General features: G+C 37.4%; 1 protein-coding gene across 29 annotated transcripts in view; it reads right to left on the bottom strand.

Moving 5' to 3' along the window:
* The window catches only part of PTK2 (protein tyrosine kinase 2), a gene marked incomplete at both ends in the record, with an annotated part of 166,960 nt that overhangs the window by 88,100 nt on the left and 56,389 nt on the right, over window positions 1-22,471 (bottom strand). For 27 of the 29 annotated variants that reach the window (XM_081996574.1, XM_081996585.1, XM_081996590.1 and 24 more), the window contains 3 exons: window positions 183-237; window positions 5,377-5,439; window positions 6,980-7,059. In XM_081996574.1, coding sequence (XP_081852700.1) covers window positions 183-237; window positions 5,377-5,439; window positions 6,980-7,059 — 198 coding nt within the window. The remainder of the gene's footprint in view (window positions 1-182; window positions 238-5,376; window positions 5,440-6,979; window positions 7,060-22,471) is intronic. The other 2 variants (XM_081996594.1, XM_081996595.1) reach the window with 1 other exon arrangement.

Here is a 22,471-nt window from a genome sequence, read left to right as displayed (position 1 = left end):
CACCTATACTATAGGGATTTACATCCTACCAATCCAACAGACAGCTTTGGTATTTTTTCACCAAGACAGCACAACTGCTCAGCAATTCCCTTACGACTATATGGTGAAAATGATACTGCAACCTTCAGAATTCTGACGTTTATTTTTTTAAGTAGTATAAAATTGACTGGAATTATAATTACCTTCACTGAATCTAGTAAACTCTTCGGAAAAAAACGTCTTAAACCAACATCTTTCCTGAAATGAAAACACATGTATCATTAATATAAACAACATTGTGCAATGTTATATTGCTCTTTTTCAGGGTGGTGTTTTGGGTTTGTTTTTTATTTCTTTTGTTTTGTTTTTTTAACTAGCACATGCAATACAGTAAATGATTTTCATACTAAGGTCCCTGACATTGTCAGAGTAACACACAGTACCATTAAAACACTAGCCATAGCCACTCCACAGCAAACGTGGGACACCAGCATCTTCTAGTTTACACTCAAGAGGCTATCACCATTACAACAGGTACCTGATGTGGAAAGTGTATTATTTGAAATGTTGGCTTGGGCACAGAGAATTTTTGAGAATAAAACCTGTTCTTTGTACATATTTTAATAATTTAAAGAATACTGAAAATATATTCTTACAGCATGTAGTCAGGTGAGACGGGAACAAGAAGAAAATGCCAAATTCTACTAAACATCTATTCGAATTGAGGAGGAGATACAACATAAAGGAAAGGACTTCTCATGGTATCACCTTGGTAAGCATGTTGACTGCTGTTCCACTACTGTTTTACCCTTTGCAGCACTTAAAGTTTGGTGGGTTTTTTTTTTTAATTTCTACTGTCACTTTTTCCTCATACTGAACATCTAATGTTAAAATTCCCATCTTTTCCTTGCAAGTAATCCCACTTCTTGCATCTGTAAATCAGGATCCTGCTTCTGTTCGTGAGCTTGGACGAACAGAAACTTGCAAACATTGAAAAATCTTGCAAACAGAACTACTTACAAGCTTGCTTTCACGCTTATGAATAGGACTGCAGCCCTTGCTTGAAACCCAGGGACATGTGGATTAAATGTTTTTGTGGCTCAGATGTACTGCACCTAGCTTATGTCCAACGTGCGTACGTACCACTACAACTAAACATTAGCTTCAAGAAAGATGCCTGAGAAGTTGCCAGAGATACAGTAGAGCACAAGAACAACACTGTACCACCAGGTATAACAAATGACTGTGCATGACTGTGACCTAGTTGTATTAGTATTAGCAGAAAATTTGCATGAGAAAATGGAAAAACTAAAAGAAAATGGTAAATAGGACTTATATCCTTGCCTCTCAACAATGTTACTGACTTTTTCCCTTTAAATTTAAGAGGTTACACTCTCTTTTAAACAAACATCCTTATTTGCTTCTGAAAGGAGCATGAAAGAAACCTTTCCATGACTGCACGCTTTGAACATGACTAGAAATACATCTGGAATTCTTACATTTGGCAAAGAAAAGTAAAGAAAAGCCATTAGCGAGCCTGAGATATACAGTATATATTTACTGCTACCTAACAGCACAAGAAGAAAGCCAACATTGAAGTCAATCTAAAAAATGTATTCAAAATAATACATCAGGGTATTTTTAAAGCTCTCAAGACAAGTAGTATACAATTTCACAAAACATATTAAAACCATCCTCCACTAAGAGGAGCAGAATGTTCATGCGCAGCAGCGAACACTGGCATCTGTGCGATGACAGTAAGCTGAAAGATTATAAAACTTTCATAAATGTTAATTCCTTTGATGCACTTCTTCTCAAATGCAAATTATATGCGGTTTAGCATCCCACAGTTAAATAAATCTAACACACTATTACCATCTAAATAACATGCAAAGACATTTTGACAAGGAATAAATTAGTTTAACATTTAACATTTGAGAAATAGTGTTTTCAAAAATGAAGTGCCCTGCATCACTCCAGTATTACTCATTTTAACAGTACTGCAGCACGTGGCTGCGACAATCGGATTCGATTCGTTATTAGAGAGTTAGAGAGTAGCCTTTTGTACAGATCTGTACGTAACAAATTCAGAAGAAATTCTTATGCAGAGTACAGCAAAATAGAACTCTTAACAAAATTTGTTAATGAAGCATACCCTGTGTTTAACTGAGACAGCAAATTTATTCACTGGAGAAGAATTTAATATAAGCAGCATACAGATTTAATGCCATGGTCAACAACGAACTATGGGTACCTATAAGGAAGAGAATAAGCACTGGAAATTGGAACATACAGTTTTAAACCCACAACCCTACAAACTCCTTCCCTTCCCTCCGCAGCTGCACTGCGTGGGGGTAAAATGTCCAACTCGGGATACACACCAACTCAGTCCTCCAGATGAAGAACTCGGACATCTGTTTTCTGATTGCCAGTAAGCGATAATTAGCAGTAAGCTCCTGGTTCATACAGTTCAATACAGTTTTGTATTTAACCTCATCTACTCCATCCTACTTGTAAGCTTAAATGTAAATTTAATTTTTTTAACGTATAAACTTCAATAGGATTAATAAAATAGCAAATACAGATAGATGATACCGCTTGTCATCTAATGATAAGCAGCTTTAGGCAACATATATATTTATTTCTATTTTTCATCTCAATTAAGTTATAACAAAAAAGTAACATGAGATTAACATAATAGTCTTTAACACGCTTTTTACAAAATTGTGGCTGCAGCTGTTCCTTCATATAGCTCCCATTTTTGTACTTGTAATTATCCTTGCTCTATGCTAACAGGCTTCAGCATTTATTATGAAAACATTCTTCTTTCATTACATGAAGGCCCAACTATTAAAGGCTACTTAACAGTTTGATTCTATCTACCATTTCCCACCCAGATTTGGTCTTGTATGAAAATCCGATCAAAGACGAGTATATATCAAATAGACATCAGACAATGACAGGCAAGAAGCAATCACACCAAATGCAAAAAAAATTAAATTAAAAAATTGCACTCAGCTGGTTAAGTGCCTCATGATGTACTAAAACTAGCAACAACCCCCATCCCGCCCAAACAGAAGCTTCACTTGAGAAATAAACATTACCTGTGTAGAAAAACCTTTACAGGCTACTAAGGCAGTAAGATCGAATGAGTACATTTTAGGGATTGCTGGCACTTTCTGCAGACTCTTACCAGCTTCTAATTATCTACAGACACTTTAAGGTGCTTTTACTCTTCATCTCTCCCAGCTAAACCCCACAAAAAGTACATTTTGCTTCTCAAAAGAGACAGTCTTGCAGTGCACAATTCTAAATTTCCTATTTTGTACGGCATCAAGCTGTTGGATTTTGAGTATCAGAGTTTTGCTTCACTTTGTCTTTCACAGCAGAAATTAAGTTATTTCCTACCAAAGTAGTTACTGCTTGAAAAACACATGAACTGAAAGACACAAGTCACTATTAAACTGGAAGCAGCCCCATATTGAGTCCTCCAGAAACTCTCACCTGTTTCAGTTATTAATTAATACTTCATGTCATCTGTTGTGACTCGTTTCCTTTGTCTCATTGTTTCCAAAGCTCTTAACCTAATGTTTGTAGATTATGAGTTGCCAAATAACAGACTTAAAAACACCTTTCTCAAGTTCTTCCTGATACATATGTGAACTGCAATCACTGTAACTCACAGTATTTTCAAATCCTTTTTTGTATCACCTTTTAGCCTCGTCTATCTGCTCATCTGATCCATCTTTACTAGTCCTTTCTCATTTTGTTATGCAATTCCTCAACCAGAATGTTTCTACTAGTGGCTACTGACAGTAAAATGAAGTCCGTAAAAAAACCCCCCTCCCTCAAAAAAAGACAAAGCTTTAAAAACTCTGCACAGATAGAGGAGTGAACATGAGCCGGCAATGTGCCCAGGTGGCCAAGAAGCCCAACAGCATCCTGGCCTGTATCAGCAACAGTGTGGCCAGCAGGAGTAGGGGAGTGATTGTACCCCTGTACTCGGCACTGGTGAGGCCGCACCTCGAACCCTGTGTTCAGTTTTGGGCCCCTCACTACAAGAAGGATGTTGAGGTGCTGGAGCGTGTCCAGAGAAGGGCTACGAAGCTGGTGAGGGGGCTGGAGCACAAGTCTGATGAGGAGCGGCTGAGGGAACTGGGGTTGTTCAGTCTGGAGAAGAGGAGGCTGAGGGGAGACCTCATCGCTCTCTAGAACTACCTGAAAGGGGGTTGTAGTGAGGTGGGTGGTCTCTTCTCCCAAGTAACTAGTGATAGGATGAGAGGAAGTTGTGCCAGGGGAGGTTTAGACTGGATATTAGGAAAAATTTCTTTACTGAAAGAGTGGTCAAGCATTAGAACAGGATGCCCAGGGAAGTGGTGAAGTCACCATCACTGGAAGTGTTTAAAAAAACGTGTAGATGTGGCACTTCAGGACATGGTTTAGTGGGTGTTGGCTTGATGGTTGTACTTGATGATCTTAAAACATCTATTCCAACCTTAATGATTCTATGATTCTAGGAGCACTATATAAATATGCAGGCAATTCATTAAAGTTATTTTTACTTACTAAAATCACAGTTTCCTCAAAAGTCCTTACAAACTTATTCATTGTGGCAAAAAATCTTACCTTCCACCTCCAAATTCTCCAATTTCACTCCTCTAAAACTTAGCACATGTTTTATTAAAAATAAAACAAAAAACAGAACTGTACAACATCTTTTCACAAAGATAATTAGTAGTGAAGAGCAGATCATTGGCATACGTATGTATGTATTTAATACAAATAAAACTAGTTTTCAGTCCCTTGAAGCTTCTAAAGGACTTTGGATTGTTTGGACTGAAGCCATCTACAGTACAACATGATTAAGTAACCAAGATACTTTCAGTAAAAGGATGCTTCTTCGTCGTCTTAAAATTTGTGATACATAGATGAATAAAGAACTTGCTAATTGCAAGGTCACAATTCAGGAAACCCACATGCTGAGCAAAAAGAAGAAAAAACAATACCGCAAACATTTTCAAGTAACTCAAACTTTACCACAGATGAATCACAACTGAAGAATGCAACTATGCACAGAAAAACATTTAGAATCAAAGTCACCTTAGAACTAGACTTGATGAACCCATAAACAGTAGCAAAATTGCAAAAAAACATAAGCAGCCTCCTGATCAAGTTTAAACAACTCCAACCCTGCTTCCCTGGACCAGAGTTAAAGGTGCTCTTCCTACTTCTATACCTTAATAGGTTTCATCACCCTTTTCTTATGTTAAAGCACTCTAAGAGCTCAACAAACATCAGGAATAAAAAGATCACAGCAGAAATGTTCTGTTATTGAACTGAATTTAATGTTCCTGATTAAGAAACAGTTTAAACCTCAAACTAGAACACAATACTTACTCTAACACTTCATAGTTGGACTTCTTTTCTAATGCATTGCCTCTCATCTCTCCGTAGGATCTCCTGAAGTCAGGAAAAATATTTAAAAGCAACAATTATTGGACGATCCAGCCTAAAACTACAACATCAAATCTTTCAGAGACTTACCATTAGAAAACATTGGCAGAATTAATTAAAATATAAATATTAGTACATTATTCTCCTACCTCAACAGATCAGATTTTTATTTTACAAAATCATCTTATGTATGGAACATGCATAGGACTATAGCAGTACTGCATTGTCAGAACCACTTTAAACCAGCTTAACTACAGTGCTACCAAAAGAAGTGATCTAGCCTGCCCTTCAGCAGCTCCTTTCTACCTCCCACGGTATCTCGGTCCTTTGTAAAAGCACTTGTGTCTGTGCATGTAACAGGAGAACCAAAGGAAGCAAGGAATGATCAAAACTAACAGTTCCAATCCAGACATGTTTGCATAAAAGAATAAATTAATTAATAAATCAAGGATGAGTAGCTGTTGTTGGGAGAGGGCTGGGATCATTGTTTTCACTGAGAAAGTGGACCAGTAATGCTTAGACAGTCTCAGTAGTCATCTACTAGAAATATCTCATGAAAATACTCTGAAGAGCCACAGCATGAGAAGCATGGAAAGCAGGACTTGGCTGACAAAATAATCACACATTATTATATTCATTACGTTTTGAAATAAGGCGTCAACAATTTTCTATGTGCATAATGAGTTTGCAGTTACACACAAAATTTTTGTTTTCCCTGGTGCTACCAGCAAAACTTATAGCAAAGGCACCAGGTTCTCCTACAACACCTAGGAAATTCCGTAAGCTTAAATGTTGTTTTACTTTGGACAGTACTGTTCAAAGGAAACTTCTATTCTCTGCTAAGAAGTTTACATTTGCCATTAATTTCTTATTAATTTTACTTCTTCCCTAATCTCCCTGTGTGAGACAACAGCATAACTAAAGCCAATGTTTCAAGCTGGAAATTCTCTATACATTAGCAAAACCCAAAACATGCATTTCAAAAGCTGTGCTGGGAACTCTCTCAAGGATCTCTTAATCTGATAAATTTATCTTTATTTTCCATCTGTCTACACAGTTAACAAGAACACCAAAACCACCCAAAAGAATCCTTAAGATTTAATAATCTGGAAATAGCACATTAAAAATTGAGTAAGTGCAGAGAGGAAAGGTAGCACCATTTACCTTTAATTACATTCTTTAGCTGTAGGATTTAGGTATGCACAATGACAAGACTATGTGCTAAATAACACCACAGATGCATTTTTTTAAGTATACTTCACTGTCCTCTACAGGCCTTTGAATTATTCAGAAGAATTCACCCAAAAGGCAGTATCAAGATGTAATTAATTAAAATTTTAAAAGGAATGTTAATTTAAAAATCACTAGAAATTTATTACAATACAGTCTATTCAGTTTTTCTTCAAACTACTTTGTAGCAAAAAAAGTCTTATGATGTTTTATTAAACTATACTGGTCAGAAATCAATGAACTATAAGAAGTTTCAAAATTAATGTATATATTCTGTCAGAAACATTTTTAATAATAAATGATATTATCAGCTTACCGGATTTCAAGGCAACCTAGTTTCAAAGCAATTTCCTGGTCCACTTGATCTGCTATTTCTAACATATAGTCATTTTTCACCTATAGCAAAAGAAGTGGGTACGCATCACAGAAAGATCAGTTCAGTGCCAATACAGACTAATATACTGCCCAAAAAACTTCAGAACAAATGTCTTAAGTTCCATTTTTTAAATTACTATTTAGAGTGCATAAAGAGAAAAAAAGTTTATTCTCCACAAATGAGCTACTTTTCTGTAAGAAACCCATTTTGACTGCAATGAACTTGATTTTAAAAATTCCTTATTTACAGCAACATTATCTATGTTTTATTAAATATAATCAAAAACTTCACAGAAGGCTGAGCAGATTGTTGCACCTGCATTCAAGATACATGAATGTATGCTGTATTCTTGAACCATCTTGGTCAACAGTTTTTCATTTTGTTAGGTGCATCTAATCATGCACATAAAACAAACAAATGTCTGTGCATTACTGTGAAAATAAAAGTAGTAGTAAGTGAAAAGAGTAGTATGTGCAAATCATGCTATATACTGACTTAAAATAATGTCTGAACTAGCAAGAGGAAACAAGAGTGAAACTAGATGGTTACCATCTACAGCAGGAAATAAAACAGGCCAAGGAGTGTGCCCTAACCTGGAGGAGGCCAAATGGTCATCCCTCCTGAAGAGGACTGTTGGGCCAAAACAGCATATTTGGACCACCACTGGCATGCACCGTCCCCCAGCTGTGCTGGGGCACAGTCTAGAAGAATGGTAAAGTGGCATGTGCAAAGGCTGTACCACAGGGCATGCCAAGTATTCAACAAATGGACTATGGTGGGTCAAAGCTTCATCACGTCTCCTTGACTTTTATTTACTAACAGCGATGTAGGCAGAAAGCCTACTTTTTAGGTAATACTTTCACCACATTGGAGTAATTTACATGGTTATTAAGAACAAAAAAAAGACAGTAAGAGAACTAGCACTGAAGAACTTAACTCTGCAAATCCTGTCTTCTGTGCAACAGGCGTGTTTTACCAGTAACATACCTCTACAGAAACTTTTCTTTAACGGCTAATGTTACACTCTATCTTATGAAATCATAAAATTCCTATTGAGATCCTAGTGGCAGAAAGTCCTGAAATATCACAAAAATCCACATGACTGACTTGCAGATCAAAGAGGAGATTATACATTATGGAAGCAATTCACATCACAAAATGAATTTTTGAGTGATGACAAATTGTAAGAAAAACTATTTCAAACTGCTACGTCTATGAAATTCATAATTTAAAAGACAGGGAAATAAAGCAGCAGATTCAACAGCTGGAGGTCCTCTCCAGTCAGCATCCTCACAGTAACACATGAGCATGCACCACAGCATTCTCTCACCACCAAAGTGACAGCTGGATCCAGCCCTAGGCTACAAAGCAACAAATACATAAGACACTTCTAGTTATGAAGTGCATGATAAATTTTAATTTGTTATTGAAAGGTGTGAAGGAAGAACTATGATAAACTGTGCAAGAGGGAAAATATGAAATATTACAATAGCTGCGATACTAGGAGAAAGCTTCTTACATTTGAACTCATACAGGTACTAAATATGATGAAACAATAAGCTTTAAACTCTTCTCAAGTCAACTCCTACAAATATTAATAAGAAAGACGGGAGAAGAAATAATTGCCCTTGAGCATTACGTAGTTTGCTATTTGTATACACATATGGAAATAGTAATTCCGTATTCCCATGGTAGTAATGCACAAAATACGTAGAATTAATAATGGTCTTTTTATTAATTAAGCTTACAATAAAACAAAACAAAAAAACCCAAACACAAACAACCCCCAAAACCTTGTCATGTGAAACAAGATTCCATTTGAGTTTTTCTGGTGACATTTAAAAAGATTTATCTGGGTAAAAGTGAAAAAACCAAACCAAACCAAAAACAACAACAAACCCCAATATCTGGTAATTACAACGGCTGTAGGCAATACAAACTGAGAGATGCAACTTCCAGGAAGTCAAGATGCTTTAATTCTGTATTTTCATTCAAAACCACAAAGGTCCCTAAGTGCAAAGAGTCTTACGAGTTAGCCAAGTAAACACTCATTGCTCTAATGAACAAAACATCTTCCAATTTATGAAATAATTTACAAACAACCGTGTATAAATTAGAGAGAACTGTCAGTTATAAGACCACACATATGGGTATCTACACTGCGTATCACAGATATGGATTGATGGGCAGAGATCAACTGTATGAGGTTTAATAAGGCCAAGTGCCAGGTCCTGCACTTGGGTCACAACAACCCCATGCAACGCTACAGGCTTGGGGAGGAGTGGCTGGAGAGCTGCCTGGTGGAAAAGGACCTGGGGGTGCTGGTTGACAGCCGGCTGAACATGAGCCAGCAGTGTGCCCAGGTGGCCAAGAAGGCCAACAGCGTCCTGGCCTGTATCAGCAATAGTGTGGCCAGCAGGAGTAGGGCAGTGATTGTGCCCTGGTACTCAGGACTGGGGAGGCTGCACCTCAAATCCTGTGTTCAGTCTTGGGCCCCTCACTACAAGAAGGATGCTTTACCGTGTCCAGAGAAGGGCAACAAAGCTGGTGAGGGGTCTGGAGCACAAGTCTTATGAGGAGCGGCTGACGGAACTGGGGTTGTTCAGTCTGGAGAAGAGGAGGCTGAGAGGAGACCTTATTGCTCTCTACAACTACCTGAAAGGGGGTTGTGGTAAGGTGTGTGTTGGTCTCTTCTCTCAGCTAACAAGCAATAGGACAAGAGGAAATGGCCTCAAGTTGCGCCAGAGGAGGTTTAGACTGCATATTGGGAAAACTGCTTCAGAGCAAGGCTCCTCAAGCATTGGAACAGGCTGCCCAGGGAGTGCTTGAGTCACCATCCCTGGAGGTATCTAAAAGATGTGCACGTGGCTCTTAGGGACATGGTTTAGTGGTGGACTAGGCAGTACTAGGTTAAAAATTGGACTTGACGATCTTAAAGGGCTATTCCCACGTAAATGAAATTAAATGATCATGTTATCTTTTTATTTCTAAGGCATCGCAGATATGTTCCATTTATCTGAAAGACCTGGCAAAGAAGGCATTGCAGAAGTATTTTCTGCAGGGGTAATTTAAAGGCCTATTCTTCAGCATCAGGTGTAAACCACTGCCTTATGTTACGAAGTGACTGAAGAGTTCTCCCATCTGAATCACCCAAAGTCACACAGGGAAAAGGAACCTCTGGAAGTCATCTGGTCCAACTCCCCTGCTCAAGCAGGGCCATCTAGAGACAGTTGCCCAGGGCCATGTCCAGATAGCTTTTGAATATCTCCAAGGATGGACACTCCACAACCTCTCAGGGTAACCTGTGTCAGTACTCAGTCACCCTCACAGTAAAAAAAAAAAAAACCAAAAACAAAACCAAACCAAAAAAATGCTTCCTGATGTTCAGAGGGAACCTCCTGTGTTTCAGTTTGTGCCTGTTGCCTCTGGTCCTGGCACAGGCCACCACTGAAAAGAGTTACCAGCTATCAGAACTGCCATCTAGATGCCTTCATAAATGGCACAACATAACAACTTCAACAAAAAAATTAGATTAGAACTTGTATTCACCAGCAAGGATACGAAACCTGTCCTGCATTAAAACCATCAGATACAAGCTCAGAGCATTTAAATCAGGAGTGTAATTTTCAGGCTCCCATGTTCTTTCTTAAAGGTCTTTTCCAACCTTAATGGTTCTATGATTCTGTGTTACTACCATGAATGACCCCTGCAGTATCCACAGTGGCAAACAACAGAACAGCACTCTTTGTCCCCAAATACACCACGGGATACCCATGGGGATAATGAAAAGTAAGAAACAAACTGAAAATGCAAATTCTATGTGAGTTCAGTTCTTATACGTATTTCCATATTCCAGAAATGTATCAAGTTAAAAGAAACTATAATCAATTTACTTCTTGTTTATATCATCCATACTGAGGTTTAATGAACTTGAATGGTACTTTATAATACAAGCTTTTGTTTTATTCTCCTATACTTTTCTGAGAATTCACCGTCATGTATAGGCCAAGTTACTTCACCTAAAAAGCTAACATATCCGCTCACAAAATCCATTAGCCAGGTTGCCTTACACCTTAAACAAACTTATTTTTTCCCCTAAATTATGTGTTCCATTTTTTGAACCATTTCAACAATTTTGCATTGCCAGGAAATTTCAGAGCTGTTGCCCATCTATTCCTTGAAGCATTCAGACACCGAGAAGAACTGGCTGTAGCAAAGTATTTTTTTAATCCTGACATATAAAAATTCCCCTTGCAGAAACTATGCTAATTTGAGGCAACTAGTATACCATAATCAAATATGTATTCATTTATCTTCACAGCTCATTGCTTACAGGTCCCAGTACTAAGTACTTAATTTGTTAAAATAAACAGCTTAAGAACATCTTCACTTTCATGCAACCATATTTTAAAATGTAGCTAGCCACAAGTAACTAGTATTCCATAAATACATAACATTACCCAAACATTTAAAGTTCGGAGTTTCTTTCCCCTTGCACTCTGGCTTGTGAGCGTTCACAAATCCCACTTCTATTTTCCCAGTTTGACTCTGCAACTACAAGCACCAGAACTTGACTAAGAAAATTTTAAAAAAACTCCGAATCCCAACAATTTGGAAGAAAAAAATAAGTATTGTAAAAATTCTCAGCTTACTTGCAGAACAAAAGTGACACATTTTCATCATAATGCTGCAAGCAGACAATTGCCTAGTTGAGCGCATAATTTTCTTAGTGTGACAAGCAGAAAAAAGGAGGGTTTTTTGCACATCCCTGTCCAGAAGAGAGGGACAAACGCAGCTATTTCATAAAGTTGGAGTAAATCACATATATCCCTTCCACATTTCAGCCAAGAGAGACTCTCCCTTGCTGATTCACTGCGGGGGCGGGGGGCATGTGTGTGGATTTCCGAAGTTCCTTGGTACTGTAACATGGAGTTTCAAGTCTTTCAAATTCACATGATTCAACCTGAAGAGTGGGATGAAAATGCCTTTATCCACTTAAGAAATGAGCTGAAAACATTGAAAAAATACCCGCCTTCAGTGTCCACAAGTGACTCATAGCAGTGTTCACAAAATCAGTCATGACATCCTCTCATCAAAATTAAGAATTGCACTTGATTATCATAAGCACTGCATATACATTCTGTACACCAATTTATTTTTATGTTTAAACTTTGGAAGGTATACAAAGAAATTATGAGATTCAGGAAGCCTATGGTCCTAATCTTGTGGTCTAATTAGATTGGGCAGTGTCCTATTATGGATAGCAAAGGTAATAAACTGATAGAAGGAATTAATTTTATCTTGCTTTTTTCAGAAACTTGTCTGCACACATTCTTCTTTAAATTTCACTAAGTTGGGGGGGGGGGGAACGACGACACACACCACATTCAATTTCTACTCCCAGAATACTAATGAGAACTTCTCTTATCACCTTTAATTTTTCTTGACTATTCTCTTTGAGATGGCATTAGATCAATGCATGAACTAATACTCGTGCAAAGATTAAGAGTTTTGCAAGAGATTCAACATGAGCTACATAACCTCCTAAGGAAAAAGCCTGAACAAATATTAAATGGAAGAGACAGAAGAGATAATTTAATGGTAATTAAGCGCACTGCCACAGGGCAATTGAATAGTTTTCCTAGAAGTCTTTCGTGTTTGCTCAACTATTACTTTTATTATTATTGTTGTTAATATAATTAAATGAGAGAAACAAGAATATTATCTGCCTGTTTAAGAGAAAAAAGGCCCTATCTTTTAGAGCATAAAGTTTATACACATACGAAGACACAAAAAAGAAACTGACAAATTTAAAGAATTCTGTAATTTTTTTTTCTGTTTACTACGAATTCAGAAGTAGAATGTTAAGAGGGAGGAAGAATCCTGATCTGTGGGTTTGGGAGCTACTGTTACCTGTGAGCTCATGTTACACCTGCAGAACTGCCCTCTGTATGTGCAGACCTTTACTTACAGTTTGAAAGTTCAGTTAACAGTATGCAATGTATGGAGGAAGGCCGAAGGGTACGTCATCAAGATATATACACTCGTCAAGCAGACCAAGTACCACTGCTGCTGTTCTGCTCCCCATTTTAATTATTCAGAATGGGATCCCTCCAAAGGCTAAATCAGAAAAACTGTAAGATGCTATTTAATAGAACTTAATTTTCCCTAGTTTGTAAGAGAACAATAAATTTATATAAAACTTGTCACATAATTTATATAAACCTGTTTTTGAAAAAGCCACCCCAAATAAGCCAACAGGCCAAACAAGAAACAACAAAGCAAACCCTTCCCAATTCCCACCAACCCAATGAAGCCTTTAAAGTACTCCTGCTAAACCTGTGTGGCGTTACTTCAGCTACATCACCTACTAGAGACCAGATGCTCTGGCAATGATAAGACTACATGAAGCCTGTAGTCATCTCAAATACTTCATGGTCACAATGTTTTAGCAATAAAAATGCATAAAGATTAACAAGGCAAACACTTAAGATTTACACTAGGATTATGAATTCAAGTGTTGTATTGCTAAGAGCTGATATACTTTCTGTTTGGTAACAATCAAAACCCCAAAATATTATGTCTTAAGTGAATCACTTTGGTTTATGTTGTGTGCAACATGCTTGCTTCCATTTACCCATTTTGCATTTTAGCAGAATGTGCATATCAGAACTTGCAGAGAAAAATATATTGGAAAATAGTTTAAAGGAGGATAAAGACAAAAATAATTTCTTGCTGCACACTGTGGTGTTGATTTCAAGCATCTTTTCCCTCATTTTTTTTTTTAAATGTTCTAACACGTTTAAATCAGATTTACAGTCAAGCAGGTGTAGGCTTTGAGAGGAAAGGATTAGTCTATTTAAGTTCCATTAACCATGGTATAACCAAAATGCAAACTACTTCAGGCTTCTAGATGAGTAGTACTACAATGCTGGTGTTAGAAGTAACTGTACTTGCATTTGCCCGTTCAGAGGCTGGCAAGTAAGAATTAAAGTGTGACCTACGCTTCACATTTGTAGTTAACTTCTTGGTCACGACAGCTACAAAGATTCTGTAACAAGGAAGAGATGCAATGTGGAAAACATGAATGCCAAGCATAAATGCACCTCTCAGAAGTAAGAAAAAGGTCTTTTACATGTCCTGATAAAATAAAAAGTGAAACAAAACCATTACTCCCCCCAACATACTACCTGTGTTCAATGATCACATGCTTAGAAAGAGCAGTAGTATTTAAAACAAACAAGAATTCATAAGTCCAGGATAATCCTATAACGTAATGTATTTCCTGACATATTAATGTCCTGATGTTCAGTGAGAATTCTTTGTTTACCTTCTGTTCTCACCAACATTTTAAAATATTTTTTCATTACTATTCCTCATTGGTTAGCCAGAACAAAAAAATCTCTCTTATGTCTCTAGTCTTTTGAGCATTAGAAGTTCCAAGATACTCTTAAATCGTAAGAAAAGAAAGGAGATGAGCACTGAACCGTGAACTAATAAGCTTTTTCCACAAGGAAGACGGGCACATAAAGAAAAGACCAGTTTCATTTCTGATGCCAGACTTTTAAAATATTTGTTCTTTTACTTGAATGGGCAAATTACTGATGGTGTAACTTCTAACCTCTCAAAATTTACTAGGAAATAACGGGCACTTTCCTAGCTATATAAACGGCTAGCAAATTCCAGATGGTATAATTTAAAATAAAAATTGGAGACAGAGGAAAGCCCATGTTTGTGAAGATGGAGAAATTAGAGAATAGCCCTTCGCTAGCACAAATGATTTAAGAAGAAATCTATCACAGGCCTTGTATTTTATATACCAGCTGCTACTTTCAAAAGCCATCTGCTTCATTTTTCTGCACCCGATTTTTTTTACGCAGCTGCAGTATTTCAGAAGAATGTTCACTCAGGCTGACAAGCCATCTTGCCAGTGCAGTTCATAAAAACAGCACGCTGGATTTAAATTTCTTTATTAAGAAGAGTAAAATAATTCTGAACTTAGTACTGAATGCTTTCCAAGAGTTTAGGGATTAAAAAAACCCCTACCTGCTGGACCTTAAAAATCTATTTTAGGTTTAGATTTGTTTATATCCTTAGAAGTTATTAAAAAAAATTATCAAACTTTCTACTGAGTTTTCTTTTCAAGCATAACTACTGTGGAAATTCTTTAGCAACAGTACTATCAAATGGTGTCTCAAAAAGGGCAAGTACCAATAATTAGCCACTGCACTGGCTTTCCCAGCTCATTTAATGTTACCAAGAAATCTCCCACAGGATAATCTCCAATATTTCAGGACAGTTTAAAAATAAGCAATCTATTTCTCTTGCTTTACTTTCAATGTCTATGACCTACTTACACAACTTAGTCCTTTTTTTTATTTTCCAAATTTGCATTGCTTTGAAAACTGCATTTAAACAGCACTTCAGTGACTAAGTACCCCCTAAGGAGTTAAGTCCATAACAAAAAAAATCTCCACCACAACACATAAGATATTTAGATAAGCAAACAAAGAAACAAAATGTCTTCTGTACTCCATTCAGTAAACAGCCTAAGAACTGTAATTGTAGTAGTTTAACGAAGCATGAAAAACAAAGATCCACATTACATCATTTTCTCTTTATCCACTTGTTCTACCCAGATATTTTTAGCTGCTGTTTTTTATATTCAGAAGTTATGCATTTGTGCTTAGTTAGTGACATTTATATTAAAAAATATAACCTTCCTCTTGACCATCCTCTATCTGTAGTAATTATTTATTCTCCTTTTAAAACAGCCCAGGTTTGTTCTAGCACTGCTTTTTAAACATTCAAGCTTCTAATACCTGAACGTATTTTAGTGTTTGTTTTTTGTATGTAATAGCTCATTCTCAGCCACCACAGAATTACTCAATCAGGATCTTTGTTCTACACTAGCACACAACATTTCTGGTGACATCGGTCCTACAAATGTCCATTGAAATTTTTCCTGTAATTTACCAGCTCTTAATTCCAGCTTCTATAACATGAAAGTCCAGAATACCTCAATTTATCCATCGGAAAAGCCGATTTTCAGCTACTACTTATGCGACCAACACAACGATGAAGCATGTACCACATTTGTTTCCCCCACAATCTCACACTCAAAATGAACAATGTTGCTCTGTGTTCAGAGCACTCCCGTTCAGACCGAATTTTGTTCCCCACTTGTAGCGGGTACGACACGCAAGTCCACCACAATCCATGACACAGCTCTTCCATGGTCCCCTATCAGACGTAATCATCTCAAATATTCTGTGGTTTCCACTGTCATCTTTCTTGTAGCATTAAATGCACCATAGAAATGCTGTAGCGTACCCTGGGACAGATACATCACCAGATGAATGCAGAACAGTCACACAACATAATTGCATGTATCTGTAATGACCAAACTGCAAAAGGAGACGGCTCCTCCGTCTTCCCAACAGCGGAGCCCTTCCTCGTTTACCAACAGCAGATTCCTGTAGGACACTGGATTTTCTTCACTACAGAATCAGAATCATCACCCTGGAAGAATACGGACCCAACCCACATTACTACAGCTTCAGAAATCTTACGCAAAATTAACCCTCAAAGATTTGTGCTTCATCTGCTCTGAATGAAGTACCATATGCACAAAAACCCAAGGCCTGCCTCTAATGTCATCAGTAGTTTTAGGAGCAATCTTAATGACCCTAATGGTAGTCTTAAAATATGCACCGGAGGGAAACACCTGTGTTTCCACCCCTATTTACCCATCTGATATATCAGACTTCTGTATTACAGAAGATAAGTCTACATTAGGGAAAATTAAGGCTTTGGCCTCTTCTAGTGGAGTTAAAAGCACTGATTCAGTATCAGGATAACATTCATCTGCCATCTGCCCTCAGCTGCTCCTCTTCTTCGTCTTGCAAGGTCACAGCCTCTGTATTATCTAGAGGTGATCTCTGACATCTCTAACGAATTTTGGAAGCTCCCCTGTTAATAATAAGGGCATTAGAGATGGGGTAGGGGGGGAATCAACTTCTGATGAGGCATTGTTAGGGACAGAATGGCTAAAAATGATCCCTTCTGTCCGAGTGGGCTGATCTCCAGATGTCACCGCACTATACACTGCTGCCTCTCAGATCTTCCATAAAGTAGGTCTATACTCTTGGGAGCCGTATAGTACTCAACCTACTAAGCATGCCTTGCTAACAGCTAATTTCTATACTTCTCACCGACACAGAATTTTGCTTTCTCCAGAACAAATGGGTCCAAGTACCAACGTGACTCAACTTTTTTTTTTTTTTTTTTTTTTGGTCCAATGTATGTTATGTACAACCTGATACACCTATCAGAATAACATTTTGTTCAAGATTACTAACAAAGACAACTCCATGGATAGAATATGGAAATCAGTACATGGAAACTTGTCCTGAGGATTTTAAATTTATCATCTTGAATTAAGAGTAATTCACATATGACTGCAAGAAAGCCCACAAGCAGTATTTTCACCACTCTGGTTGACAGGTGGAAATTTTAAATCAAATCAGCCATCTTCCTTTGGACTGAGCTTGGCTGACTACTTAAGAGGTATTTAGGAATAGGAGTATGTTTTACATTCCTATCATACAGCACTGCTAACAGAAAGCAGACATTTGACACAGAACATTTGGAAGTTACCAAAGTAGCTACACAACGATACAAACAGCAAGACCTACAAGAAGAATGTCAGCATAAGTTTTCAGAATGTAAATCAACTTTTATAGTTAAAAAATGAATACTTTATGAGGAATTGTGAATTTCAGCAATTTCAAGAAACTGACTCCTGTAAAGGCTGTCTCACTTATAATTACTTTTGCAAGCTGTAAGGAGCAGACAGGTGATGTTCAGTTTGATTTATATACTTATGATTTAAAATTAAATTTTTTTTAGATCTTTTTAAGCAGCTGCAATTTTTACATTTATTACCACTTCCCTGTAGGGCACAGTTTATGTGTCAACCATTAACTCTTCCTGAAAGACCTCTTTTTGTTTTATTTTTTGTTTTAAACAGGCTGCCAATCAGGAACAATGCCAGCTTTTCTCCCTATGTCCTTGCTTTTCTTCAAAGCTTTTTCTGTCAAAGTCATTTGCTTCAGGTCTCCTATTTTTATTAGGGTATAAGAGATGTTGTTATTTAATTAGGTTAAAGAGTCTAATTCCCAGCCTGCCCTTCAAATTATATCTCATGCACCTAAGCCTTGTAAAACTTTAATCATTAAGTTATTAACGGTAATTGCCTGGACTTAAAATCTCCTACACGTTGGGGGACAGTGTTATAAAAATAATTTAATTTGCATGATGCATTTATCTGCCACAACACAAAAGAGAATTTTCATTTAAGGAAATACATTTTAAGTGTTCATATTATCTTTACAGATACTACAGAGACAAAGCAAGTAAGTGCCACTTTACCTCCTATTTCTTTAGATAATTTTCTTTTATTTTTCATTTTTTAGAGGAAAACAAGTATCACTTTTTTCTCTTTTCTTTTTAAAAACAGTTGTCTTATGAAAACGAACCTGCACTGTACTTGTCTGGTGAAACACAGAAACCCTGTGGCCCAGAATTCAGCTCAATTTTTGCAGAACATCATTTATCTGCCTTAACTTTGAGATCATCCTCTCTCTCTGCTTGCAGTTCCTTCCCTTGTGCATTACACAATCTTTGGCTCATTTTAAAAAGCAAATGCAAAACATAGTCCAGTCCTATGGTCTCCTTTGTTATATAGATGTACACCTCCAAGGCAGCTCCACATTGCAGATTAAACGAGGCAGCACAGAGAAAAATTTTGCTCTGATAAAAACAACCTTTTGTTCTTCGGGATCTAAAAAAATCCCAAAAAGTTATTTTAAAAGTCTTCAGTTTGAAGCACAAGGACAGCAACAATGGAACAGCTGATGCCTAAGAGCTGGTGTGTGTGTGTGTGTTCCCCCGCCCCCATACAGATGCTTACTCCCTTTTCATCAAGGGATAAACCATCTCCAATTACTAGAGGCTAACATGTTATTCAAGGATAAATGTGTGCAGGCTCTTGTCCCTTAGTAAAAAGGAAGGCAATTCAAGTAGCTTACATCTGATTCTCATTATATGAATGTTTTTAAAAGCTGTATTCTATCTTGAGGTGAGATATGGCCTTCATTCCTCACTCAGCTATTAAGGCAAAAGAGAGAAGCCCGTCCCCTTTATTTCCACCTCCCAAGAGCCATGTCACTGGAACAGAGGGAAAGGAAGACACTTGCAACTGAGTTCACCAACACTTATTTAAAGCCACTGGAAATGCTCCTAAAAAGCACAAGAAAAATGTGAAGTCTAATTTCCATTACTTGAAAAACTCTAATTTTTAATTCTCCCTCTGTAACTTTATGCTTGTTTCCTCTGCAGCTTTCTTGAAAAATGCTAAATATTCATACAAAAGACAGGTATTGTTATTCTTTTGAGATATACAAAACAGTCAACAGAACAAATAAAAGGACGTTACTTATTGATAAAAACTAACTTACAGTATTTTTACTCAGCAATCCTGTGTAGTTCATGTTTAAGGTTTTTGGGGGTGGGATTATAGTTCAGTTTGGTTCAGATTTGGATATACGACACAACGGGACACAACTTGAAGGCTGGCACATAAAACCTATGCAGCAAGCATCTGCCAGCTGTGCAGACAACCATGAATCTGGCATTTCCTGATTTTTGAATACTTTAACCTCACAATTCAAGCAGCACTGGGTGGGATCCAATTTGCCTAATTTGGCTGAAACTGTAAGCAGTTGGGCCCACGGGACTAATGCAGTCAATGCAGTAGCACCACCTAAATGCTCCACTTAATTGAAAAGAGAGAAGACACCTCTGAAGACCTGCGATCCACTACCTTTGACATCTACCAAACAGGCCAGTAAAAAAACCAAAACAACACAAAAGAAAAGACACAATTCTAGCATTAGTATGTTGATGAGAGCTCTCAGCTGGGATGTAAAATGACATCTCTTCAAGAGGAATGGCCTAAGCATCAGCCTCTCCCCCATCCCAAGCCTCAAAGCTGAAGCACAGCCTGAAACACAGATGCATTGACACACTGCATGGTATCAATATTAATATGACTAATTCTGACGTTACAAACAAGTTCCATGGTTCCCCTCCCCACATACTAATTTTAATCCTTTTGCTGTACAGATTGCAAACCAGGGGCACTCTTATGAAAAGTCTCGTTAAGTGCCCTGCTTTTATATTTCCAATTAGAACGGATTACGCCCGCTGCAGATGGCAGAATGACCGCCACCGATTACAAACGGCTGTCCATCAAGCTACAAACAGTTCTGGTCAGAGGTTCTTGATTTGTTCAAGACTCTTGAAAATGAAGAATATCCAAAAAAAAGAAAGGTCACAGCATCCTTAAAAGAGTCAAAATTAAGGAGAGCAAAAAAAAAAGATTTCACATACTAAGTCCAAGCTGAGAAGACTTAAAAGCTTGCACCAATTTATACAGGGCAATGCACTCATTGAACTGAATGGGAGTAGTCATGCATGTGAAGTTACAAACGTGTGCCAGTTTTCAGTTTAACAGTCTGATAATTGTGGTTTGGGTTAACTGTACAAATAAACTGTGTCTTTTGACAGTGATTAAGGTAACATTTGGTTATCTTTACAAATGTTCTGTGCTTTTCTGGAACATGAAGATCACTTGAGGATTCAGTCTCTCAAACTTTCAGCTTCTTTTTCAACAATACTGCTGCTCTGCAATTCAAATTCAACAAAATAATTACATTTTCTAGAATCCATGGACAATTCATGGGTGACAGGTCACCATATTTCTTTTCTTTCTCCATGAACTTTTAAAATCCATGTTGTACATTTTTCATGTCAGGCAACATGTGTTTAGATGTTATCAAGTTAGCAACAGGTTCTCAGCTTCTTCTTGAAAAGGAAAAGATTTAGTCATGGGCAGCATCTGGTCATCAGAACCTTTTTTTCCTCATTTATAAACACACGAGACAGCAATGTATGTTGACTTTTACTTCAACAAAAGCCAATTTGATTATAGAAGTGTTATTCTGTTGGATGGTTTTTAATTCTGTAACTAGGTCCTACGTTCGTTATCTCTTAACAGTTATTTCTGTGCAGAAAGCTTAAGCTATGTATGTGTGCATGTATGATTTATGTACATTCTCTTGTTCTTGCCTATATGCAACGCGATGTGTCTGATTGTGAGCCATGATTAGCAAAAGAGGACATTAAAATGTTGCCAGAATGACAACGAGGAACAGAATGCGAAAAATCATCTCTCCTTGTTTTTCCACATCCCCCTCTGTTTTAGGTCTGTTTCATGATGCAGAGTTACTGCTCAAATTCTTCTCCTGCCTTCTTTTCATAAGTCAGTGGGGTTGCTTTAACACTTTACCAGGTAGAAGTAATTATCCTAATTTATTCAAAAGGCCAAGTGAGACTTGGAGCAAAACAGAATCACGGACACAGAATGATAGATCTGAGAAGTTGTGCACCTGATTTCCACACAATGAAGACCCAAATACCTTGCAGCACCCCAGAATGAAGAACAGTGACTTCTGAAGAACTGGATTTAGAAATACCTCATGATAAGGTGGAGAAGAAAAGGGAAGATAAAAGAAATCATAGGGCGTGCAGAGCAAGGAGACAAGAACCTCTGATTTTCGTTTTATGGTAGAACTAGGATTCAGGGCATCATCAGATACACCCAGATCTCGTCTTTCCATACCAGTACCTCACAGCCTTCATAAATCTTCTTGCTAGTCTGAGACATTTGCAGCTGTTTCTAATGACTTCCCCAAATTGAGTAAAAATGTGTTTCTCAGAAAATGCTAAAAAAATATTCCTCTGGCATTTTAAATTCCTTGCTTGGAAAAAATGGTTCTCTGCAGCACAAATGAGGGGATGCTGCAGGATTCCCAGCTCTTGGATAGGTAAACGTTGGAGTTCAGGAAAATTATTCTGGAGCTCATCACCCATTTCTGCTTCAGAAAAAACACAAATCTCCTACGTTTAAAGCCAGTATGAAGAAAGTCACTTGCCGCTGAAGTAAAAAGGAACATGATTTTGCTGTTTCTAGAAGAATCCCTGGCAGTACTAAAAACTCACTAAAATCCACACATTTATAGGCTGAAACAAGCATATCACACGGGTCAGTTAAACTAGAATGCTAAGTCTAGACAAGCACTGCACAGGAATTGTCTTCTCAGAAGTAAACTCCAACATATACCAATACAAGAATTTCATCACATTAAAAAAAAGAAAAGAGTAATTTACCTAAGGCAGGAATGTCTGTGTGTACAATACAGGATAGAAGACATTTAAGAAATTAGCACGAGCATATTAATTCTCTATTCTGCTTTCAGATGAGGTATTGGACAGAGGGGAGGATTATATTTTCCTCTTTTTAGAAAT

The sequence above is a fragment of the Phaethon aethereus genome (assembly GCF_964289735.1).
Source record: "Phaethon aethereus genome assembly, chromosome: 2".
Classification (NCBI taxonomy): Eukaryota; Metazoa; Chordata; class Aves; order Phaethontiformes; family Phaethontidae; genus Phaethon; species Phaethon aethereus.
Note: the sequence above shows the minus strand (reverse complement) of the source record. Positions and strands in the feature narration are given on the sequence as shown.